This window comes from Scatophagus argus, chromosome 22 (assembly GCF_020382885.2).
Source record: "Scatophagus argus isolate fScaArg1 chromosome 22, fScaArg1.pri, whole genome shotgun sequence".
Lineage (NCBI taxonomy): Eukaryota > Metazoa > Chordata > Actinopteri > Scatophagidae > Scatophagus > Scatophagus argus.
In genome coordinates this window covers 14,636,037-14,662,916 of record NC_058514.1, presented here as the reverse complement: position 1 = coordinate 14,662,916, position 26,880 = coordinate 14,636,037, and the positions used below count along the sequence as shown (strand labels likewise).

Here is a 26,880-nt window from a genome sequence, read left to right as displayed (position 1 = left end):
TGTATGCTTAGGGTCATTGTTCTGTTGGAAGATAAACCTTCACCCCAGTCTGAGGTCCAGTGCACTCTGGAGCAGGTTGTCAGCAGGGATGTCTCTGTACATTGCTGCAGTCATCTTTCCCTCAACCCTTACTGGTCTCCCAGTTCCTGCTGCTGCAGAACATCCCCACAGCATGATGCTACCACCCCCATGCTTCACAGTAGGGATGGTATTGGCCAGGTGATGAGCAGTGCCTGGTTTCCTCCACACATGATGCTTGTCATTCATGCCAAAGAGTTCAGTCTTTGTTTCATCAGACCAGAGAATTTTGTTTCTCGTGGTCTGAGAGTCCTTCAGGTGCCTTTTGGCAAACTCCAGGCAGACTTTCATATGCATTTTAATGAGGAGTGGCTTCCGTCTGGCCATTCTACCATACAGGCCTGATTGGTGGAGTGCTGCAGAAATGGTTGTCCTTCTTGAAGGTTCTCCCCTCTCCACAGAGCAACACTGGAGCTCTGTCAGAGTGACCATTGGGTTCTCGGTCACCTCCCTGACTAAGGAGCATCTGCCCCGATCACTCAGTTTAGCTGGGTGGCCAGCTCTAGGAAGAGTCCTGGTGGTTCCAAACTTCTAATGCAGCAGAAATCTTTCCCCAGATCTGAGCCTCAACACAATCCTGTCTCAGAGGTCTACAGACTATTCCTATGACTTCATGGCTTGGTTTGTGCTCTGACATGCACTGTCAACTGTGAGGGCTTATATAGACTGGTGTGTGCCTTTCCAAATCATGCCCAATCAGCTGAATTTACCACAGGTGGACTCAACTCAAGTTGTAGAAACCTCTGAATGAGGATCAATGGAAACAGGAGGCACCTGAGCTCAATTTTGAGTGTCATGGCAAAGGATGTGAATACTTATGTACAATTTACATTGTTTGTTTTTAGTTTTTAATAAATTAGCAAAACACTCAAGCAAACCTGTTTTGTTCTGTTCTGATTAAAAACATCAAAGTCGGTAAAATGGTCTCAATCACCTACAATAACTATGCTGCCGATACGTGTTCAAGGCCATTAAACACTTTTGATACATATGTTGATGTAAATGTTTGTATTTTTTTCCCCTCAAGTAAAATCAGACATGTAGGTCTCTTACATGTAATGAGTATTGTGCATTTTACAAACCATATTCCCCATAGAAGTCAGAAAGTGTCAAACGATCTACAATCTCACGGCAATGGCACCCTCTGCTGGCATGAGGCTGCCAATAAAGTAATTTCTCCAGGTGCACGTCCTGCAGCTTGTAACGTATGTTTCACTTGTATAAATATTTTGGAAGAATAGATGTTTACAATTGTATTGCAGAAATATTCATTTAAGCTTGCATGAGTAGGTGACATCATGGAGAGGAAAAAATGAAAAAGTAATGAAAAAGCAAGAACACAGACTTAAAAATCAAAATACAAGTCAGCCACATTAGTCATGTTTAACCAATTTATTCATGAACATACACGTACAGTTATTGAGTACATTAGTATTTTTGTAGCATAGCATTTTGCCTTGACAACAGCTGCTCAGAAGGACCCTACAGAAACCCTTTCATGTCTTTTTCCAACAAACATGATCTGAATACTCCCTGCAGAATGAGAAGTACCCTGGCGCTCCACAGTGGACACAATACTGCCCAACACAACCAACGCTTGGCTGTTTTCACAACTAAAAAGGCATTAAGAACGGACAGGGAGGGGAGGCAGGCTACGGTTTCTTCTCGGTCCCCCTCCTGACTTTAAGTATTGCTCTGACATGCTTCTCTGTGGCCTTCTGGGTAACAAAGGAAGGACTTCAGGGTAGGGAGGGTGGTGGGTCATTGGCCAACACAATGGCCTTATCACACTTCCCCTCTTACTTTCACAGTGATAAAAAGGAACCAAGACCTCAGGGGCTGGGCTGAGGTCCGTGTGAGTCACCTGACCAGACACAAATTGACGACACAAGAGGTAAATGTTAAACTTATGGGGGAAAAAGGGGAGTGATGTCGACAGACAGCTCCAACACCTGGTTTGGCCTTTCCTCGTCATTTGCTGTGCTACATCCGCCCAACCCTGTTCAAACAAATCCTCTCAGATAGACAGACAGATGTACTTTGATCCCAAAGTGGGAAATCCCTGTCTGTCTAGTCCTCTGAACAGGCTAACTGTGCCTCCCCCGGTCAGAAAGGTAATGCACTTCGAAACCCGATAGCACAAGTTGAACTCTACAGAGTGGGGTCACAGCACCGTTCAGGCAGAAGGCGTCAAACAAAGTGCTGCTCACAAGGAATACTCAGACAGCTAACCGATGACAAGGACGCCACTGGTACACCACACACTAATACAAAGTGCTATAGAAAATACGACAGCCACGCCACTGCGAGCCTACGAGGAGCCTGAAGCACTGGGTTACTGTGGCTGGGTGGCCTTGAACTGGCCATCCCGACAAACTGTCCAATCCCCTTCCGCATCTGAAGAATCCTCTGGAATGTTTAACGACTCGACCAGGTTGTGCCAAGCCCTGGGAGCTACCTTTTGTGTGGAAAAAGAAGTCGAAGCAAACTTCATTTTTGTTCAGTTTAGAGGAGTCTGTCCAGTTAAAGAGAAATAGGCTTCCCTTTACCGAAGGTGCCTGCCAGTCCGCTTACTGGAATGTATCAAGAGTGGAAAGTAATTGAGCACAAGTGGCGCAGGAAGTGGCCAAAAACACCAACTCCGGATCTCATGCTCAGCAAGATTAGATAAACTGGAACAGACACCCGGCTGCAGGTCACCCATCGGTACTCCCTCATTAGAGCTGGAAATGCTACAGTGTTTTTAACAAGTGCTAAAGGCCCCACTAAGAGTAAAATCAAAAAGGTTTCACCTGGGACAACCAGAACTGACCAACCTGGAACTTTGGTAAGAGGAAGGAAAAGGGGGGTGGGGGAATTTATAAATTGACGTTACCGCGATGCAGTCTAAACCACAGCTGTTGTCTAAGAGCAAAAACAACAAAAGACTTCACAAGAACCCAAACTAGTTTTAGCAGTGAAGAAACAAGTTCATGCTTTTCGAGGGAGTTTTTTTTTTTCCCTGTATTCTATCTATTGTACAGGAGAAGAAGGAAAGAACAGGTCTAGTAAAATACTATGTATATTGAGCTACACAGCTCCCAGTATGTTACCATGAGTTTTTGTAACAAAAATCTTGAAATTTTTTTTTCTTCAAATTTCTACCAAGAAAAATACAAAACATTATAAGGCCGTAAGTAACTATTTTTTTTTTTTTTTAATCTTTTTGTTTTAATTTGAGAAGCCGTTACAGTGCAGTTGATCCTCGAGGCAGCCAGGCCAGGCTTCACTGCTGCTTGCACTCAGCTGGGGGGGCTGCATCCTTCTGTAAGACATCACAGGGGTGGAGAGCAGGGGTTGTTAACATGAAAAACACTTCAACACACACACACACACACACACACACCCCAATTATACCAAAAATAATATCCCCACACAGCAAAGCCATTTCAAGACCTAAGACATTCAACAAGCTGTTTGAAACTAAAACACCTGACATGTTTAACATCTCCTGACCATTTAGAAAAAAAACAAAAAAAAAAAACAACATAAATTAGTGATCAAAGTGTCAAAAAAGAAAAGACTGGAACGTAGGAGGGATGACCTGACAAGGTCCTGGGTTGGATTTAAATTGTACAGCACAGGGCACACCTGGTGCAACTAGTTTAAAATGAGCATTACAGGAAAAGTTTGACATTTTGGGAAGAATAACAGATTTAGTTTAAGAAGATTGACACCAGTCTTGCGTGTCTGTGGGTCACAGTTACGCTTTTTGGCTCTGTCCAAAAGAAACAACACTTTGAATGCTATAGTTGGAACTTGTTTGTTCAATCTGGACAAAGACCACAAAATAAGCAGCAAAGTTTTTCCCCTTTCCGGTCCTTACGCTAATCCATGCTAACTGGCTCCAGCTTCATATTTAGAGAACAGACACAAGTGCCATCGATCTTATGCAAGTCTCAGCGAGAAAGCAAATAAACCCATTTCCCAAAACATCAAATCATTCCTCTTGCCAATCAAATCAATGCTTCAGACATGACAGGGCCCTCCCTCCACGAATAGCAGCTTCTGATTTTTCTTGTTGACTTGTTAGCAGAGACTGAAGTGTTGGACTTTAAGGCGGACCAAAGAAGAATTAACATGTTCAAAAGGGACATTTCACCACAAAATCAAAAATACATACTTTTTCCTTTTCTTACCTGTAGTGCAGTTTATTCTTCCAGACTGTTTTGTTGCAAGTTTCTGAGTTTTGGAGATATCAGCTGTAGAGATGTTTGCCTTCTCTTCAATATAATAAAATTATGTAGTACTCCATTTGTGGTGCTCAAAGTACCAAAAAATATGTTTCAACCTAACAGCAATGTCCCTTTCCAGACATCAATGACCCGGTTACTCAGGATAATCTAGACCTTGTTGTGAGCAGTTTCACGTAGGAGCTATTTTCTTTCTAGCAAACTTCATATTGCTGCGGTGAAGAAAACATGCTTCTACTCATGGAGAGGAGAGCTCATGCTTATGACAGGGTGGGATGGAAACATTAGTGGCGTCCTCCTCGCGGTCGAGCTGGCACAGCAGCAAGCTTCGTTAGCCAGTTTCTCATCCATGAGTAGATGTACACTAATGCTAAAGGAAGAAAACGGTTCTGAAAAAAACTGCTCACAAGAAGGTCTGGTGCCTCCACAGCAGATATGTCCAAAACTGTGCAACTCACCGCCAAAACACGACACTACAGATAAAAGGAAACGTATTTTTGATTTGGGGATGAACTCCCTTCAATGGCACAGACAGGCTCAGTAATCTACTATGAAGCTAGATATAAGCCAATACTGCCCACTGACATTTGAGATAAAAAAAAAAAAAAAACTTTCTCAAACTATATAATGGGCCGACTATAATCTGTGTTTTAGCGTATCCAAAAAATTGTCACCAACCAGATTAAGAAACACTACACACACACAAAAAAGCCTTAGAACACACCCAACTACATAACATCCATTGGTTAATGATTAAAATGTTTTGGTTGTTTCTTTGTTTATAGAAGACTTAATGCTGGGATAAAGATAAATAAACTGAATTAAAGTAAAACTGATCATCTGCCAAAGGTTCTTATTTTGGTGTTGCTGCGACAGGATAACAAATGTAAAACACTTCAAGAGAGCACCTCCGACTAAATCAATTAGCTGCCAAAAACAAAGGCAACACTTGAGTAAATGAGGGATGAAAAGTGCACAGAAAGATTAATTAAGAGCCCGTCATAGTTGGAGTAGGGCGACCTTCCAGCAGACATTAGACACTTCTGGAGGTGATGGCACACTGCAGCTGTTCAGGCTGCTCTCAATGGCCTGAAGCCATACTGACTGACAGTGTAAGGTCATTTTAGTCATTGTGCAATACGTTTGGCTGCAGCTCAACTCTTCATAGTCTCAAACCTAAAGGCAGAGTTCTGTTCAAGACAATGTGTTACACACTATGAGGTTCATTTTTCCCCCACCAAAATGTCAAAAGTAAGAGTTCTTCTTCTACTGTAGCATCTGTTGAAAGAATTCTCATCTTGACAGTTTTCTTGTTTCTATCTGCTGCAAGCAATCAAGTTTCTAATGAAAACAACAGGAAACAGGCCGTTACTGCTGACAATGATGACACCATCGGGGAGACAAAACAATTAGTTAGCATTTCTTGTGTGTTGATAATCTGCCAACTATTGGTTAGGCCTTATTTTAAACACAAACAGCCCACCGAGGCCATTATCCCAGCATTAAAAGCAGATTGAAAGAAGGCAGCTGAACAGAATTAATGTGAACAGGAAGAGGATAACAACAATGGACAAATGGACCAATAATGGGTATTGAAAAACAAACATCTATATAAACAAAGCACAGCATTTATGGCAGACAAATCCTCATCTTGACAAAAACTAGTCTGTGTTTGTGGACAGGACAAGTTCAACATGGCGGGAGGAAAAATGAAAAGGGAGGGCTGGACTAGCTTCAACATACAGAAATTATACAGGTGCAAATGCAGAGCTTACTATGGGTTAAACTTCAGAAAACCAACAACAAACCAGTGGGTTAGTAGCTCGGGAGGGTGCAGCACGGCGGCAGAGGAGGGTGCTCATGTGTGGGGTGGGGAGGTGCAGAGAGATGGGCAGAAAATGGTAAAACCAGGAGAGAAATGAAAGCAAAAACCAAAACTGAGGGGGGGGTGAGGGGTGGGTGGGTGATGGTAGTAAGCTGACAATTCACAAGCTGTACCTACCAGGATAGGGTTATTTTTCTACTGTCACCACTTAAACCTAGTGAGGAAAAATTTAAAGAGTAGCTGACAAAAGATGCCAAAGTGACCGGAGATGAAGAAACATTAATGAATAGGAGAAAAAAAAAGAAAGAAAAAAAAAAAAAGCAAGACTAGCAGAATACAGAATGTCAAAGACGTTTTTGTTTAGCAAAGAAGCAAAGGTCATGCTTGTTCATAACTGTGTAAGAAACAAGGAGCCCTAAACCAGTATATGTGTGCACTGGGAAAATCTCATGATGTGCACAAACAGCTTTGCACACCATTGTAGCAACAAACATATACACACACACACACACACACACACACACACACACACACACACACACACACACACACACTAATGCTCCTAATGCACTTTGAATACATCACATATCATTTATCTTATTGTTGACTTACAGTCCTTTTGAGCTTGCACAACTTGTCTTTTGTTCCATGTTTATTCATAGGTTTTCAGCTACATTACCTCCATCAGGAAGGTAGTGAAGCAGCAAATCAGTGAATAAACAGAGCCCACAGGAGAAGACCTGTTATTTGTCTCTGCGGAATTATTATAAACTTCTGCACATTCACACAGGGACAATTTGTGTGCGCCGACTCAAACTTAATATGTTTTAATTACATATTTAGCAGGCCACGGGTCTCTACACAAATACCGTTTTTGATTGGGCCCAAATGTCAGCATTTATGACCAGTAAATAGTCTATGTAGGCAACAACTCATAGGAGTCCTCATCCTTATGTTTAAGCCCTAATGGATCCGTGTGTTCGTTAAGGTTTTAGTAACATCATGCAACAGTCGCAGAATTCTGCCATTTTTAAACCTGAGCCTTGTATTTGCATATGTTGGTATGTAAATGACTAATATGGATAATAGGTTTTGGAGGCAGTTCAGATTGTTATTCCACATTCAACATTCAACCTGCCATGAAAAGAAAACTCACCAAAATTATGTTGTTCGCCTTTGCAATGTTCCAACGGTGGTTTGGTTGAAACAATATTGTTAAAATTAAGGGGAGCGAGAGGGAAGGCGGACTGCAGGGAAGAACTTTAGAGCCAGAATATTTTCAACGCAATGGTTTATTTTGACCATACCGGAGCTGGTGAGACGAACAAAAATGAACCAAGACTTCCTGTAAATGGAGTCCAGTGGATTCGGAGTGCAGTTACAGAGTGGTTGTTTCTGGTAGAATAAAAAGAATTTTTCTCTTGAAAGTAAAAGGAGAGACCTTTTACTTTGTTGGGATCCTTTGCATATTGTGGAAATTATTGTTTCTTTAAAAGTGCTGTGGAATAACAATCTGGATTGCTTCCAAAACCTACTGTATATATTAGTCATTTACCCATCAACATATGCAAACATAGGGCTTAGGTTTAAAAAAAAAAAAAAAAAAAAATTCCTTTTAGAGCGATGGAAAGTAATTCTGAAAATTCGGGTTTAAGATCTGGTTTCGACAATGGTAAAAGAGGAAGAATATCTACTGGGAGTGGGGTTTTTTTGGTAGCTAAATCAAGATCGCAAGAACAAAAAGAAAGAAAAAAAAGCCGAAGCAAATCAAAAGCAGGTGTAAAATGAGATGCATTTGACAGTATGTATTCTGTATGTTGAAATCTGACAAGTCAATTTAGCAGAGCTGTTCACTTCCAACAGCTCAGGAAGCCCAAAGGATCACGGATTGCAAAAATGTTTAGCACTGCAACATCGTTAACATTAATTCAACGCTGGAAGCTTATGAGAGATGACTGCAGCAATCGGTGGTCTCAGGTAAGAGCTGCTTTGCTTTTTTTTTTTTTTTTTTTTTTTTAAAAGAGCACTCTGAGCCAACAAAGTTGGTAACAGCTGAGTAAGGTCTTTCTCATGATACCAGAGATGTTTACAGAGGGAGGGGTTGTGTGTGTGTGTGTGTGTGTGTTGAGAGGGGTGAGCTCACCTTGGGATCATAGTCGGGGTCGTTCTCCTCATCAGCCTCCTCCTCACCTTCCTGAACACACAGCACAGAGCAACTTAAGACTACTGGGTCTCCTCAGCAGAGTCTGTCACAGCACTAAACCCTTTCAGGCAGTCGTTATCACACGGCTGTAGCTTTTACCTCATCGTCGGCCTCCTCTCCCTCTTCCTCGTACTGCAAAACACAAACGTGAGGATTAGTGAGAAACAAATTTAAGGAGTTAGCAATGATGGCATATGTTCATTCCAACATGGCTTGGTTTACAACAAGCTAAATCTGAAGTTAAGCTAAGCTCAGATGCCAACACTCACATCGTCATCGTCGTCCTCTATGGCCTCTCCTGTGAAGTAAAGCACAGCTCGAGGTACGATGCGCTCGCGGATGAAGTGGCCAATTTCGAAGTCTGCAGCCAGGATAGCCTCCGAGTCTTCATCCTGAAGACAGACAGGATGATCAGTTTGGTTCAGGTATTTATCTTAAAGTGATCCCTTAAAAGAACACAACATTAGGTCTTTTCATCCTACACTCAGAAATGAGCTCAATATATTTGCCGTTCGGCAAGCTCAGAATCACGTTTTTTAAGTTCATCCCGACATCATTTTGTAAGCCAACTGTGACAACTAATAATTTCTTGAATTTTATACATTGATGCACAAAGCAGTCATTTATCTTATTACCAAATATGTATTACAACTGGAAAAAGTTATTTTGCTTCCAAGACTAAACAGATTTGATAAGGAACTTGAAATAACTGATTTAACAAACACATCTGACACCGAGCCCAAACCTAGCTGTGCTGGACCCAGCATCCGTCTTATAGTCACAAAACCCTAATAACATAATGTACGGATGACAATCTTTGAAACACATAAACAAGTGTAGGGGAAGTGCAAGGACTTACCAACTCTCCGTTTTCTGGAACTGTAAACAAGTAGAGACAATTAGAATTTAGAGTTCAACCACACACATCCATAACAGGCACATAGATGGTACAGGATTGATATCTCTGCCCCGTCATCCTTACCCTCTGGTGGGGCGAAGAAGTTGAAGAAGGAGTCGTTTGGGACCGTCTTGGTGACCGTCCTCACTGTGCCGCGACCCTTGTGCTTCTGTTTCTTCTTGATTGTTTTCAATGTGACGTTCTTGCCCTTCGTCCAGTCGATCGTGCAACTGTGGTGAAACACGAGGAGGACGCAACAGGAGGAAGCAAGGTCAGTATGCAGCATTTTAAATGTCAAGCCTAAATGATGTCTTGGGTTTAATTTAGAAAGGTGGCCGGTGAGGTCGTTGATCTCCACTTCGAAAAGAGCTGGAGTAGGACAAGTTTACAGGCAAGAGTCAAAATGAGGCCAACTTTATAAACAGACGAGCTTGTTTGTGTGCGAAGCCTCTTAACATTTAATCAGTAGGGCTTATTAATAACTACTTTTCAGTATTAGAAATGGAATTTCCATATGTTAAAATGCCATTCTGAGGAGTTAAAATGTTCATTTAAGATACCTGATAAACTGGGAGAGAGAACTGAACACAAACATTACCCAAGAAGACTGGTATGACACGTGTGAAACACAACACACAACTACAAATTCAAGAATATGGAGGGAATTCGAATGGAAAAACCTGACCCGTTACTTCATTACACCTAAACTAAAGAGTAAACAAACTAGTTCCCAACATACATGCTGGCGGTTATGTGGAGAGAGAGAGAGAAGCAAACCATACACAAATCTTCTGGGAGTGCCAAAAACCGGAAAAAGATAGCTATTTAACCAAAATTTTACTGGTCGCGTTTAAAAAAAAAAAGTAATAAGAAACCGGTGCAATGCCGAACCTCCCACTACAAATCAGTGGTTAGAGATCATAAGAGAAGTGTACATTATGGAGAGAATGACTCATCGGTTTAGAATGAGAGAAAATGCCTTCATGATTAAGTGGGAGAAATGGATGCAGTACGACACAGTAAGCGATTCTAGTAATGTCCTCACCCTGCGCAACTCATGATCTCTGGTCCATCGAAGGAGAAGGGGTCGTTCTCGTCAGGCTCCGACCTCATCTTGTAGGTTTTCGTCAACACTGTGTTCGTGAAGAAGTCGTTGGCCTCAAAGTGGAACTCTAACGTGAAACTCTGAGGAAGACCAGATGAGATCACAACAGCTTACAGACATTTCAAAGTTAACAGATTAAACACATTTACCATGAGTCATGCTCGCTCACCATGGGCTGTCCTGGATCTGAGAATTTTACTTTAATATCTTGTAAATGTTTAAGGATGGGTTCATCGTGTTCCTGAGGAAAGAAAGTACAGCAGCATTTAGATGATCATAAAGCACATGTTTTGGTGTTTATTTCCATATTTAAGGCTGGGAATATATCCAAGTCTTATCATAATCCCCATTGCAGACACATGCTCTACTCAACTTGGCCAGCAGGTGGAAGCAAACCCTGATTTTTTTTTCTTTTCCCCACAGCTGGCAAACAAATACTGTCTGTGACCCAGTTAGACTACCTCCCCAGCAGCCGTCTGGATGAGACGTTACCTGCAGCATGTCACTGAGCAGGTCCACGTTTTTGAAAACTGTTAACCAGAATTCAGGGATGCCTTTGGGGTCTTCCTTCTCCTCGTCCTTCTTTTCTTCCTCCAACTTGGCCTTCTCCTTCATCTCATCCTGGTTCAGGGAGACAGTTTCTCTTCAAAATAATGCTTGCTCAGCTATTTTTCCTCTACACATATCATATAAGAAACAAAGCTTATCAATACCTATAACCACAGACAGCAGTCAGCATTGGAAATGAAAGAAAAAAAAAAAAAAAAAAGAAACTAGTTCAATTTAATCCTAGCTGTAATAGGTCACAGATTTCAATTGCTGTGCTTCGCAATGCAGACGTTTCAAATCAGTGACAGTAATGAAAACCTAAAACCGCGTGCAGTGTTTCCATTTTGGGAAGTAAAGCTTATTCCTTTCTGCATGAGACTTTAAGCTGCATGCGTGAAATGTGAAGATAGAAAAAGGAAGCCAAAAAGGCTGAAAGTCAAGCATTCAGACAGGAAGCATGCAGGTGTATACGTCACCTGTACCTGCTTACTTACTGTCAGCTCTTCCTCCTCATCCGCCTTCCATTCACATTCCTCATCTGTGGGCTCATATGCTGCTTTCACTATGTCACTTCTCTGTAAAGAAGGAGAGAAACCAACGTCCAGGTCAAGTCTGGATCATGTTGTGCGATTCTCATGAAAATGGGAGTGCGAGTTGTTATTAATGAGAAAGTGGCTGCTTCTATCCTAAGTTTGTTTACATGGAAATAAGCCGTGAATGTTACCACATTGGTGACCTGAGGAACAGAGGCAGACTGTCTATAAAATGGTCCTAACAAGTTCAGCCCAGTGGTAACAACAAATGTATTAAGATTCAGGTGAGCAGCGTTGTTCAGTATGGAAGACTGCATGATCCGTCTTCCATACTGAACAACACTACCAGTACTGCTGAGTCATGCATCTAAAAGCTTTAGAATACTTTGATTTCTCATCAGTGTTGTCAATGCAATGAAACTACAGAACAGAATTTAACATGAAAACTTACAAGACTCATCTGTGAAATTTGGAAATGTTATCATATTAATATAGTTTGTTAACAAATGAAACATACCAGTTACCATGATTTTACCATAAAACAATGTAAAAATATTTAAACAATGCATGATTAATAACTAATCTGCACAATGCATCTGCAAGAAACATGATCTATTAATCATTTGACTCATTTGAAGCCAAATCCCAACATTCCCTGATTCCAGCTTATAAAATGTTGCAGCTTTTTCTTAGTCTTCACTGAAACTTGGATTTAGGAAACAATGCAACAAGCCATATTGGCTTTGGTAAGCTTTGAGGAGCATTTCTCAACATTTTCCTGAAATCTTATATAATCTGGATGCTTTTCGTTACGCTAACTTCTTTCCACGACCCCTCAGTCATCACGCCCCATCCTCTCCCTTGGGATTATGTTTGGCTCTGATTTGGTGCCAAAGCTGTTTTACTGTTACAGTTTGCAGCCGGAAGAGCACAGACTCAAATACACAGACAAAATTTGCTTAATAAAAATATGTTTTTGATTCAGCCAAAACCCAGTCACAATGATTACTTGTGTTGTATGTAAGTTTAAACAACATTTGCAATGTCCAGAAATAAACTGGGAGGCATTAAGAGTGCATTAAGAGAGGTAAGATAATGCCAGAATTCCTCTCTTTATTTGCACTTTTACTATCATAATTTATATTCTTCATAACCTCTAGTTTCTCATAACAAAGGTTCTGGATTATTTTATATGGAAGATGAAATGTGATTTTATTTTATTTTTTTTACTTTATTATTTAAGGAAAACCATAGTTTAATCGTACCTAGACAAAGTACAAACAAGCAACTTTGCAAATTATTTTAACTTCAACAAATATGCAAATATGCTTCTATAACAAGGAGGTGCACAAAAACCTTGATAGCAGAAATAATGGAAGTAGTACAAGCACTCAAAGACACAATGAAGAAAAAGTGTAAAGGACGTACTTTGTCGAACAGGGGCTGGTAGAGGGCTGCGTACTTTCTCTCCAGCTCATGTACTTCTTCGTAGAACTTTGCCTCAATGTGGGCACATTTGACCTGCAGGTTCTTGAGGGCGTTTACACGTCTCTTTACAACCTTTGGTAAACTGTGGGATGACAGACATGAACAGAGAAAATATGCATGTATTAAAAATAAATAAATAAAATCCTAACATAAAAGGTCAGGGTTGCTGCTGGTCTCTCAACTTTCGAAGAGCGTGACATGCAAAGAACGGGGGAGAACGGAGGCATCCAATAACCACAAGATGAGTAAGGAGAACTCCTTACTGGATGTTGTTATTTTAAACAATTTCCTAATTGTTCAGTTCTTTAATATATCCATATTCAAATTGTGTATTTCCTTTGTTTGCAAGCTTCTAAATTTAAAAACACAAGAGAAAATGTTCTTAATGGGTTAGAGTTAGCAGTGGGTACCAGAGAGGACCTTGCCTCTCATCTGCTGAGAGCTGTAAACAAGCTGAAACTATTGCAGGAGCATTGGAAGGCGGTTTTATTGAGATTTGCTTCATTTGAGAGCAGAGTGAAGAAATGATGTCCTATTTGTACACACATTTATTGGTTTATGCTTGAGGAATTCACAGCCTGGTTCCCGGTGTGGATGATGCAGTGGGTTCCTCAAGATTATTAGATTTAAAAACAAATCATCAGGGTATTTTCTAAATTCTATATTGAGTGACATACCAAGGCCTTAAAGCACTGAAGAGCAAAAGCTGCTGTATACACAAGAGCACTCACTCCGGCACCTCCTACAACCTTAAACAATCTTGTCAGTCCTGGCAATATGAGGGGTTTCGTATCTCAACTCTACTTTGTAATGCATCACTGCAACCCGTGACCAGAATGAAGGTCAGCCTTCTGTCGGTTACATAATACCTGAATAAGCGCAGGACAAATAGAAAAAGAACAGGTGGCGATATTTAGGAAAAACACAAATTTCTTCAACTTTACAACACACTTGAGCATAACAGCTGTGTTATTTATATGTAATCTACTTCTGTTTATTTCTGCAACGTTCAGATCTACACCTAATGTGCGTGGTGGTAGATTACAGGCCTCCCAGCTCAGATGAGGATGACAAAACTATCAAACTCAAGAAAAACAGATTTATCTATATGCCAGCAAGATCTAAGCACAGATCTAGATACTCCAAGTTTTATACATGTGGAGTGGGTCTTACATGTTTGTTTTGATTAACTAATGAAGTGCACCTTCACTACAGAACACTGAAAACTAATCAGACTCCTGTATCCAAGAACCCTCAGACTAGACTCAACTTTGGAATATCAGTAGATTAGTCAGTTTTCCTTTTGTATCAGGCAGCAAAAAAGTTTTCTATTTTGCAATTAATATGGACTACTGTGGACTATACCTGTATCCACAGGGCTTTTCACTGTTCTTTTCCCATAGTCTACCCATTATATTTGATTATTAATAACTATTGTAATTAATATCACTATTCTTGATGTCATTACTGTTATTGGCAGGTTGCTATTCAGCTTGGAAATGGATAATACTGACATGTGAAACAGCTCCAGATGAGCTACAATGACACAAGTTTCAACCATTCATTTTACACAGATATTAATAAACAGTTTCCTTGGTGAAGCACAGAGCATCACTCGACTTATTCTTGAGCCACACTTACAATGCAATCGTGGACATCGGGCTTTGAGAGCTACAGGGAGGCTGTACAAACTCAAGTTTCTCTGCAGTGTGGTAAATTAAAACGCCTGCACTATCCTGGCAAGGGAATGCATGTTTGGTCCCAAGTGTTGGGATCTTGTAACTGGTGAGTTTCTTGGTGACTGCCAAATACTTGACAAGCTGATCAAAGAGCTGCTTGCTGATGTTTTGCTGAGCAGAGGAGCAGTGGGTGGCACAGTTCTGGGGCCAAGACACACAGCTAAATTCACACAGCGACTCCAAGGCTATGATCACTGACTGTACCTCTCTCGAGTTATTTTCAGCTCTTCCATGAGTATGATAAACTCAGGATGCCTGTGAAACAGCCCTCCTTCTTGGACCTTTTCATGCTAAGTATTAAAAATTTAAATCACAGTGGGTGGGATTTTTTTTTTTTAAAAAAAAAAACACCAACAACACACACTGATCTAAACCAAGTACAACTGTAACACACAAAATAACTGATAGCCAAAGTAGTCACTTGAAAATAAATATTCTGAGCAAGAGAAACAGGCAGAATCTCTGTCTCTCCAAAATAAGTGCCCTTATATTACTGCAGGTGTTCTAAGCATTAATTGCTCTTCTCCATGTACACTAATAACTGCACCTCATGAGACCTGTCCCCTCTTGAAGTTTGCTGAAGACAAAGCGGTCATCAGTCTCACACACAATGAGGAGCCTGGTGCAGTAAGAACAACCTGGAAGTGCGAAGATGACAGCTGACTTCAGCAGTCGTACCCCCAACACGGTCTAACTTCACCATAGTCAACACTGATGAGGAAATCTTCAAGTTTCTGGGATCCAATGTCTTCCAGGACATGGAGTGAGCATCCATTTTTGAATCCATCATCAAGAAGGCACAGAACAGGATGTGCTTCCTGCACCAGCCTCAGGAAGCTCAACCTTCTTCAGGAGCTGCAGATCAAATTCTACATCGCAAATCAGTCACGGGCGCAGCTCAGCAGTAGCGCATTGAAACCTTATTCCGTATAGACCAATGCAGTAGCAATCAACCAAATGACATCAGTACTGCCAAGTAGCAATTCATGATACACAACCAGTGCCATATTTCAGTACTTGAGAGCAAATTAGGGTGAGAGTGTAACTTGGAGTACAGAGACATAAGGAGGAGGCCTCTGAAAATATGACTACAAAATTTTCACTTTTCAAAACCGCAGATAGCAGTCACTGCAATATGTGTAATGTGAACGGAAAAGTTAGACTGAGCTACATGTCTAACCTGAGGAAACACCCAGTGAAACACAAAATCTAAAAGTCGAGTGCGTTTGATAGCCTGGAAACCAGCCCCCTGCAGCAGCTGCAGTCAGCATTAGCTCGCCTGCAGCCAGCGATTCAAAACTTGAACTCTGGCCTCAACAACTTCATGAGCATCATCATCTCATTGGGTAAGTTTGATGTTTGAAATTACTGAGTTTTTCACTGTCCAGGATGATGCTAGCTAAGCTGGTAGCCAGCCACTGACTGCATCCAAAATGTCCTTACCAACATGCAAATTCAGTCCACTAAACAGTATGTGGGATTTTCAGTATGTTCAACATCTAAGTACAAAACCAATAATAAGTGAACAATGACAACACAGACATGCAATGTCATTATTTCTTCTTTGGATAAGGCAGGTAATACGCTCTACTGTTCATTATAATTGTTCTTTCTGACAATTATTTTGATTATTTTTATTTAGTCTAATACTGTTCTGATATTAGATCAGTTGCTAAACTGTACTCCAGTAATCTGGGTTGAGTGAAGTTTGCCATGTAAAGACAGTTTCTCCAGCAGCTCCAGCAAAGTACAAAAAAGGTACTGCTGGGTACCAGTACTGAATTCTAGGTACTGTCAGTGGAAGGTCGAATGTCAGTTACTTTAATGTATCCTCACTTCTGGATTCAGTGGTATTATCTTTTGCTGGAATATTGCTGCTAAACATGAATATAACTGAACTTCACTTGAACTTGATTTGCATAAAAGCATCACCGCTCAACAAGACACAGCCACCGCTTAGGAATCTAATTAGCTTGCAAGCACACAATTGCAGAAGCAAAAACATCCACCTACTGAAGTGCGAGTAAGCGATAACCTGCGACCGATGGCCCACGGCAACAGGGTTCAGTTTGGTTAATAACAAATAAAAACATTCACTGAGTAAGATGGGTAAGGAGTAAAGAAAGTGTTTCGACCAGTAAGGAGCGTTCCACAACATTTAGATTAAATGTTCAGATGTAATTAGGTCGCCAAATGCTAAAGCAGCAACTTCCATCCTTTCAGTTCTTACAGATGCTAAACATCTGACTGTGCTCTTTGATTGCTGTCAAAGAGGGCAAGCAGAATGAATGTGTTCTCAAAGAAAGTTATCCCAAAAAATTAAATTAATTCTCACCTTTCCATGTACCCTGACGGCGAGCCATTCAGGCCGTCCAGCCTCTCCTGCAGTGCAGCCAGGATCTGTGGATTCTGCATCATCTGCACAGTCAGCTGACGAGCTGAGGACACAAACGCACACATATATGCAGTCAAAAGTGTAACATGAATGTGTGTGTGTGTGCGCAGATTGGAGTTGGGTAGTAATCTCCCGCTCAGAGAATTCAGTCATATCTCAGTTACATTTTAACATGTCTGTTTCGTGCCTGTGTGATTTGATGCAAACAAGGTAAACACTGAATGAAGTCTGGTTAATAATGTTCACACTGCCAGTGCTGCATAGACATGAGAGGTGGCAAGCAGAAAATAAAGAGTGCTCTCCTTTGTGCAACCAGACAGGTGACAGATGGCACAGTCCTAGTGTCCGACACATTGCTTGCATCTATCAAAGCACAGTCAGATTACTGCTAGGAGGTGAGAAGATTAAAGAGACTGGAAGTCACTTTCCTCTGTTGGTGCATCCTGGGCATTTTGCTTGTAATGTGATGCCAGCTAGCATACAGTGGCTGCCCAATTCAAATAAATATACTTATGCTTGTCTGAATTCACACAACACAAGTCATTTGCTGGATGCTTTGATACTAAATGCTTCTGGTAGATACATCAATGAGGGTCAGGCATCACAGGACTAGTTCCCCTTTTATTTGCCATCACCAAACATTGTCCCTGCTGACTGCCATGCACTTTGTGACCTTGACCAAACTAAATTTTAGAATATGGAAGCCATTTCAAACAGAATACTCCATTCACAATCAACACTCACTTCCTATAGGCTTGAAAAGGCGTCTGAATGACCGCACAAAGCTTCAACTTTGTTAAAATAAAATTCTGATGTCTACAGAGCTCAACAGATTGAAGAAACATTAAAAAAAGAACTGAATGCTCAGTCATATCTGAAGCCACTACAACAGTGTTCTAGCCGACCATGTCAAATTTAACTGTCACTATTTAGCTTCACTTAACTTTATTGCTAGGATATTTTTCATTTCAGGTTTGACCTATCAATGCCATCATGTATTTCAACATGGTACATGCCAAGTTACATGTTACTGATACCAGTAAACCCGCCAGTATTAGCACCAGGTTCAACCTATGCATTTGTAGGTAGAGCATTTATGTGTCCCTACATTAGGAGCAAAACCATCTGCAACAGTGAATGGTAATTGCTCTATAACTTACACTGCGGCATCAGCAGGTATAGTTTCACCTTTTATTTCTAAAAAGCTCACTTCCACAAGCTGTGATTTGCATATCCCTCTGAGTTTGTTTCAGCCCTGATGCGTGATATGTCATATTTCTTACCAAGAGTTTGCAATGTATGTTAACATTGCCAAAGCTTTAACTCATGCATTTATAATCTCCACACAGCTTCCAGACCTCATGTAAGGCTTTCCTAAGAGTATGGTCGCTATGACAGATCAGTCGTAGACAGTCAGAATGAGCCTTCTTTCAAGTCTTTTAAAAAAGGCTTTTAAAAAAGACTCTTCAAATTTGCTATAAATAGACTGGGCCAAACAGCCATCTATATCTATCCACAGTGAGCTGCAAATAGGCTAATATATGAAAAAACTGTCTGAATCATTTATTGAGCATCAAAGGATGCATTGAAGATCCCAAAACAAAATGGATTAGTGCCTCTCAGCTCTCAACTAGAATTCGAAATAGTTTAAAGTGTATTCTCTTTAACACAAATTCACATACTTTAAACACGATGAAGACCATTTAAAAAGATATTTATTCTTAATAACTTTACTTACAATGCAAGTAATTACACTGTCAAAAATCTGCCCCACAGCATTTTTGCATGAAGACCTACCTTTGCTGTTCTCATCTTCTCCCGTCTCTTCTTCTTCCACTTCCTCCACATCCTCCATATCTGCCGGGTCCATCTCAGCCTGGTCTTTGCTGCTCCGGGAGACACAGAGGGGGAGGACGACAGAAGAGAAGGTCAGCCAAACACGGAGACTGTTTGTACAGAATTAACACTGACCACCAAACTACTGCATGTTTAAGTCTGAATCTGACAGACATTTTGACCACGCTGTAAGTAAATATATCAGATGTATCAATATATCAAATATATTAACAGAATTTGTTTGTCAAACTGGAAAATGAAGCTGGGAAAGTCTCAAGCCATCAGAATTTAAAAAACAAACCAAAAAACAAACAAATACACACATGTACACACACTTGAGGCTTCAGAGAATAACCATGAAAGTGATCAATAGAGAAACTGACTGAAAATAAGCCGTAGCTGCAGCCCTATTTACATATCCAATTGAAGGACACATTTGATGGTAACTAGAGAAGGAGTTTAAATCCAGTTGCATTTCCTGCCCAGACAATATGAAACTGTCAGCCGTTTAAACCATTCAATACACTGTAGCCCTAAAACTACATCAGTACATCAGAAACATGACAGCCTACTTTAAGACGCAGTGCAGGAGAGCTCAATACTGAACACAACACACCTTCAACAGCATGGCCTATCATTCTCCTGTCAGTCTGCAGCACGAAGTAAAAATCAATGGCTAACACTGAAGGAGTGTGGGAGTGGGGGGGCAGCACTCCTGTCTGAACGATGCTTAGGTTCGTCACTCAGATGTTATGAGATGTCCTCTACGTGTGTGCGTGCGTGTGTGTGTGTGTGTGTGTGTGTGTGTGTGTGTCAAACTGTGACGATGCAACCTGAGCCCAGGCGTGGCATCCCAAACAGCTCCAGCTTTTGTAAACAACTGTTTCCATTAGGCCAGCTGCATTGCCCTCTGCGAGTTTAATCATGTTGTATGTCTAACCATGCCCAAACCAGTGATATCACATATTTTCCTTTAAATGGTCACAAGCATTAGACCAGCAGAGGGGACAGGTGGCAGAAAGTAGCACTTGTAAAGGGATTCACTTACTTGTCAATGTCTGCCATCCTAGCTGAGTCTCAAGTGATCCTGGAGGGAGAGGGAGAGGGAGGGAGGGAGAGAGAGAGAGAAAGTAATCAGTTTAGAAATACTGAACCACAAAAACTGCTTTACTTTGACTAGCATTTGACAGTCACCAGATGTGGGTCAAACAGCACTTGTATTTAACTACTGATCCTAATTCTAAATTGCTTTCAGTACTACAGGGGTGATGTTAGCAGTATATGAAGAGTGACAGATTTTTTTGTATTTTTTTAAGAGAGAAGAAAAAGAAACAATGAGCCATTACGACGGCAAGCATTTGTTTGACGTGCCTAAAAATGTTTATTTTAAAAAAAATATTCTGAGTCAGCCCTGATAGGATTCAGGACTAATCTGGGCATATTTAATATTTTAAGGCATCAGCATCTGCTAAAATAAAGCTGATCAAAATCCAATCCTTTATTTACTCTATTCTACTGTGTTTGTCCACTCCAGCCTGCTGGTGTTGCAGTGATGCTCTCCTTCACAACACCCTGGCTCTACACTGTGAAAATTCTGCTGCATACACGACTGAAAAAAACGTGTGAAAAATTATCTGGTTGCACAAGTGAATGACACTGTTCTGACACCTGGGTTGGCAAAATACATAGATCCACTAAGCTCGAGCGCCATTTATCTGGGGCTGACCCGAACGTTTTGTGGCTTCGGCGGTTGCCATGGCAATCATTATTCAAATGCTTCATTTTCTTTTCCAAGAGGAAGGAGACGTGTTGGCTGCACCGAGAAAAAGGCAAAAGACTGATGAAGAGTGCAAAATGGAGCTCCTCTATGTTTAATTAGTCTCTAAACCTGTGCAGGTAAAAACCAAGCTCATGCGTGTAATACGGGCAAACAAAACCGCATCCACGACCGCTTCTGCTTCATTTACACAAATGCAGTCCCTGACAGGTACTGAGGTAGAGACAGAGGATAATGTCTGCCCACCTGTCCTCCTCACTCATCCTTGAGATTGTTTTTTTTTTTTTCTGATATAAAGACGAGCACTCAGAAGGACATTCTAAGCACTCCACTTGCTCCTGTACACTATACTGCCTTTAAATTATAGAGAGCAGTGCAAACCTTCCAGGTGATTTCATGATTTTGTGTGATATCATGAGTGCTTTCCTTAATGACTTTGATAATTAAGAATTTTTAAACCTGCCTCTGTGGAAATGAATACTGCTGCATCTAATTCTTAATTCTGATGATGCCCACTGCCAAAATTCAGTATAAAAGAGTGACTGTTATTAATCAATAACAATGAATGACTATTTGGGTCAGGCAATGTTTTTTTTCTTACCACAATATGAAGTTAAGTTTTGTGCGGCATCACTAGTCACAACAAAAAGGACAAAGGGAACTCTATTTGTCCTTCACCTTCACGTCAATTACCAGTGAGTAATAAATGAATGACTGACTAAAACTACTTTTCTCAGTAGTCATAGTCATTCATTCATGCAACAGCCTTACTTTTTTCGGCTCATCACATGATTTGAAATAAAATATCCTGTTTTCAGTGTACAAAGAACATTTTTATTAAACCCTGGATTTGAATAAGTCCTTCCACATGCTCATAAAAGACGTTCTCTTCTTGGTCCAGACAGGATCAACCCTGGCTGTGACTCACCTCCTCACTCCCTCCCAGAGCCTTCTTCCCCCTTAGAGAGACAGATTATCATGGCAAGTTTTTCAGGGGGGCAGATAGGGAAGACTTGGAAGTGACAAAGGTGTTAAAAAAAAAACAAACAAACAAACAAAACAACCCCACAATCGTTAAGGTGGCTAACACACAAACCAGCACCACAAAGCTTTTGTGGTGCTGGTTTAAATACAGGGGAGAATTTTACTTTCAGGCGGTGACAAAGCCATATGTGCAGTTCAGTTGATTTTGATTTCAGTTGAAAATTTTCAATTTTGTTGTCGGCATCCTCCATCGATCAAACATCAGGTCACTACTGACACGAAAACAACAATTCTGAGGTGTGTAATAGGTTAGGCACAGACCTCTTCATACTACATTCATTTTTACACCAAGTGTTTTGCTGCTCCTGCCCCACCCATGTCTTGCTCCTGCAGGAGGCATAGAAACAACATCTGCAAACCACCAATTCTACCACTCTGTCCAAACTGGCCCAGCAACTGTACAACTCTGATAAGAGTACAAAGACGACAACAATCACAACAGTGAGGAAGACCCAGCAGCACTCTGACCAAGAAGCATCTGTTCCAGTGCTACGTCCTGCGCCTCTTAGAGGCAACGGCTGAGCTTTTCAGCAAAATGTACATATTCCCTGTCACCACATTATAAAAACAACACCCTGCTTACTTTCACGTATAGTGTGCATTCTACGGGTGAAACAGAACATGGCTGAGCAGCGCAGAAAAGAAAGCTTGGCCAACAAACTCATCCACACTCATGAGCAGAAAATTGAAAGAACATGGACCAACTAAGTTGTTGTGCAGCTGGATCATGACACACTTACGTTATGGTGTTGCAGAATTTTTTCCAAAAATTAATGTAAAAAGCTGTGGTTCAAATCAAATTCTGGTAATACGGCTTTTGACTTCATGTCATGCATAACCGCAGAACTTGGTTCTCTGCTCTGAACATCAGTTTAGAAGTAACACAATTTGTCAGTTAATCAGATAGTCAAAAAGTCATTTTCAAGCAAAATGTCAAATATTACCTTTTGCTTTCTTTGCATTTTTGACTGTTTGGACAAAACAAGACACATGAAGACATAATCTTTGGCTCATCTAGACATTTTTTTACTCTTAACATCTTCTAAACAATTAATTTTAAACAATTTATAAGATGAATGTGTGCGTTATGAATTGGCACTTTAAATAAAATTGAATTGAATTAATCCACAATGAAAACACTTAGTTGCAGCTGCAGAGCTGTTGCATTATTTTAGGTGATTCTGTTGTATATTTTCAGTTACATATGGAAAATATTTCATTACAAATCCCTATTTTATTTATATCATGTTCAGTTTCAGCCAGGAATCACATATTCCTGTAGAAATCTGGCACCAGCTAGGAGGTGAGTCTGTCAAAATCACCTGCAGCAAATGTGAATATTTCAGCAGGGTGCAGAGTCAGACAATGGCAGAGGTTTCCAGACCCGGTCTTTGACTGCCACCTTCCTGCTGGCATGCAATCCTGTCAAGTCATTAACTGCATTCACCTGTCATCCCAGGGGTAAATCAGTCCCTTATGGGATAATGACACTATACAAGCAGCAGGGTTCTGCGTCCCCATGGCCCAGAAATTTGGGCATCTAGTCACACATTGGGGGAGGGAAAAAAAATAAAAATTAGAAATAATCAGCAATCAATATGGGTGTGTAATATGGCCAAGATAATATAATCTATATCTACACCTGAAACCTGTCTATCCATCTACCACAATTACAATCCACTATCTTAACTGAAAACTTGTTTAAAATGTTTTAAATGCCCTGTAAATTATTGCCAGATTTGAAATGACTTCTGAATTTCTACATTTTCACAATTAAAACAAACACATTGCATTAAAGATGGTTCTTCTGAAACAAGCGTCTAATCCGCCATATGGTAAAATATAATTCAAGCCGCACTATTTACAATATGTCATCCAAGAAGCCATCCACATGTGGGGTGGGGTGGGGTGCCATGTGGGGTAATGTGTCCAATCAGCTTATCTGTCTAGTTATTTACATGACTCCACTGGTTTCTTAACATTTGCATTACATTTGCTAGCCAACAAGGTTATGTGAAATTTGGAAATAGTGGTAAGAGGACATCAAATATCAAAATCTCAGTTTATCAAGACTGATCTCAAGTTATGTGATTGCCCACCACTATGAAACACTAAACGGAAACCAAGAGGAGGCCTTTAAGTCCTAAGATTTTTTTCTTTTTTAATGAGCAGGACCAGTACATTTTCAGCAAAGCCAAATCATTTTCATCTCTCTATATATATTGGCTGGCCTACATTCAGCTAATACAGCAAGATTATTCAACAACAGAGCTGATGTGACAGTTCAGTGAGCTCAGAACAGTCACATGGCAGATCAAATTGTTTCTTCCCCCATCAGGGGATAAGTGATGGAGAACAGTCTTTGTGTTGACTCTGATTTGTGGCTTTAATCATGTCCCATTTCTTAAATGGGAACTGCATTCTGCACTTTTTATTAAGAAAACGCTTACTTTTTAGTAAACAATGGTCTAAACAAATACACGCACACACAAGCATGACAGAATGACAATAGCACATATGTGCCATTATCATTCTATCATAGCACATATGCCTCATATCGCTCTGTGATATCTAAAGTAAGATGACACCCACCCACCCCACAGCCTTCTTGTACTCTCTATTATACCAAATTATTGATGGGAAAGTACTGTAGGAAGCTCTTAGTGGCAGCAGACATTTTTCAAATACTACTGCTGCAAAATGTGATGACAGAGTGTTTCAACTTGAGGTCAATACTTGCTTTTTAATGGACAAAAATAGACAAATTGTTCCACTCTGAGACAAGACTCCAGCACCTTTAAAATCAATGCAGATGATGCCTTCTGTTGTGGGTATGTCATGTGTCACTGTAGTTCCTGAAATACCTACACATGCTAAATAATATTGTGTTTGTTATTTCAATAACTAATATAAAAAAAAACATAATAATAATACTATTTCATGAGCAAAGCATCCACCTCTGATGTTTCCAAGAAGTGATGACTCATGATAGGTGACATAGTCTATCTAAGATATTTGGCAACAAAACAGCCTTAACGGGTCACATTGAGGCTGTAATGTAACTACCACGCGTATACAAATGGACCTTGTTATCATCTCAGGCTCATCGCGAAAAGTCAGCAACAGTCACTGGACAACACGTTTTCTCATCTCTATATGAACATTATAAACTAAAAATATAACACTTGTTGAACAGATTGACTGAACAAGGATCTTTCTGGAGCAAGATTTTTCGCCTAATCCTACCCAGTGACCACGTGTTGCATGCTCAAGTCGAGCAAACCACCAATGACTGACAAAAAACCCTGGGTGGTTGCCTGACCGCACACTCCGGAAGCCACATTTTCAACTTCATTTACACCATGCAAGCCACCCAACCTGTTGGAACGTTTACCGTCCGACAACAAATGTCCGCTCGCTTCCTCCACAAACAAGCCCCTGGCTGATAAACAGGCTAACTTTAGCCGGCCTAGCCGGTTTTGTCACTGCACTGCATGTGTCTGGCTAACGGTAGTTGAGCTAGCTTACATGCTGCTAGCTTTATGCGCACTACTTGGGCTGAGCAAGTGGGAGGAACAGCTTCGACAGACACAGTGCTGTAGCTAGAAAATATGGATCAATTAGGAAGTGATGCCAACGGTCATGGACCATGTTTTAACCAGCTGTCGCTATGTATCGTTAATATTACTGGATACCTATGTAAACCAGCCACCGTGTGGTGTGTCCCTGAAGTCCAGACTCACATCCACAGTTCCCCACCCTGGTTATCATCCTCCAAAAAAATAAGGTCAAGTCCAAAAATACAAGATAATGTTAAAGACACGTGTCAACAAATCGAAAAACGCTGATTAGTACAGGAATTATACGACGTTATGTCGTTTCTATCGGTGCAGTCGTTTTCAAAACAATCCAAGAGAAACGGACATACATAATAATCGTTGTTTTAATGTTTTTTATATTCGCGTGTAATGTTAACACACATCATGGTGGAGCCAGTCTCAATGGCTGCTGCCGCTGTCTGACTTGACTAGCATTAGCAAAGAAGAGCATTCTCCCGCTGCCCCCGTTAATATAAGCAGGATAATTGAAATTTAACTTCCGAAATGGCACGCAACTTTGGGGCGTTGGTACCGAAACCGTTTCAATGTCCCATCCCTTACCTTGGATTTCTGGCCGGAGGCTGGGCTGGCGAAGCGGCTCTGCGCAGTGAAGAGGTCCCGGTGAAGAAAGAGACTCCGCTCCGATGGCGGTAAAAGGAGAGAGAGATCCCGCCGCCCGCGCTCATATACATCCGACGTCATCACGTAAACCGGCAGTCACCGAGGCAACGCTGTTCATGGGAGGGGCAGCGGTGAGGGTGCCCCTTTAGGGGAAGCAGGGGATAAGGTATCATCAACACCACCACCATCTTCTTCTCATCATTTAAATACTCCTCTTCATCGCCTCATCATTAACGTCCTTCTTCATCAGCAATTTCCTCATCATTTCACCCGTAATCATCTTGTTTAGCATCAGTAACAGCAGCTCCATCATCATCCACCTGCTCCTCGAGCAGTAGTGTACTCTTCATCGTCCTTCCTAGCTGGTACAAGAGCTTACCCCATCATCATCACTGCAATCCTCAGTGTTATACCTAACATACTCAAATTCATCACTAAAAGTGGCATAATTTGCAATAACATTACACATGACACAATAAACTCCTTCTAAATAACCATTGCGTTCCCAGTGAGGCATTTAAATTTCTTTTTACGAAGTTTCAAAATAAGAACGTTTTTCTGACCTGTTTTGAAAAGTTGCTCTTTCTAGCACTTCAGTAAAGCCAAATCAAAATCTTTGACCCTGGAAATATCAAATCGAGAAACAATTCTTAGCCCCAAGTTCTACTTACTGGAGATTTTCTGCTGCTTTCTGTTGCACATCTCATCCACCAGCAAACCAAAACCAAGACCTGTAGATGCACAATTGCATCAATTTGAAAATAAATTCAAGATATCACTACTGTGCATCATTTTATTTCATTTCAGCCAGATATTTACGGTAATGAACAGTGCTGGACCTCCAAAAGGGTCCATGGGTTAAACATGTAAAATGTCATCTGAGGTGTTTTTAGCGCTCTCTGTCACTGCAGCGCTATCTGGGACAAGTGCATCAGTATGAGGAAAGCTGCTACCAAAG

The 26,880-nt window shown here is 40.8% G+C and overlaps 1 protein-coding gene across 3 annotated transcripts; it reads right to left on the bottom strand.

Annotated features, from left to right (window-relative positions):
- Positions 1-1,455: 1,455 nt before the first annotated feature.
- On the bottom strand, positions 1,456-26,009 carry nap1l1 (nucleosome assembly protein 1-like 1). Of its 3 annotated transcripts, XM_046378808.1 has the most exons (16): positions 25,863-26,009; positions 19,930-19,968; positions 18,843-18,931; positions 16,986-17,088; positions 12,852-12,993; positions 11,373-11,465; positions 10,834-10,962; positions 10,511-10,582; positions 10,282-10,421; positions 9,321-9,466; positions 9,198-9,217; positions 8,608-8,730; positions 8,438-8,470; positions 8,279-8,329; positions 6,313-6,349; positions 1,456-3,382 (listed from the first exon to the last, which is right to left on the bottom strand). In XM_046378808.1, exons 2-15 carry the CDS (start codon positions 19,944-19,946, stop codon positions 6,344-6,346), a joined length of 1,164 nt encoding a protein of 387 aa, XP_046234764.1. In that variant the 5' UTR covers positions 19,947-19,968; positions 25,863-26,009; the 3' UTR covers positions 1,456-3,382; positions 6,313-6,343. The 3 variants fall into 3 exon arrangements, with proteins under 3 accessions (XP_046234764.1, XP_046234762.1, XP_046234763.1); XM_046378806.1 differs by lacking the exon at positions 6,313-6,349; XM_046378807.1 differs by lacking the exon at positions 6,313-6,349 and having other exon boundaries at positions 11,385-11,465; positions 25,863-26,008.
- Positions 26,010-26,880: the final 871 nt, after the last annotated feature.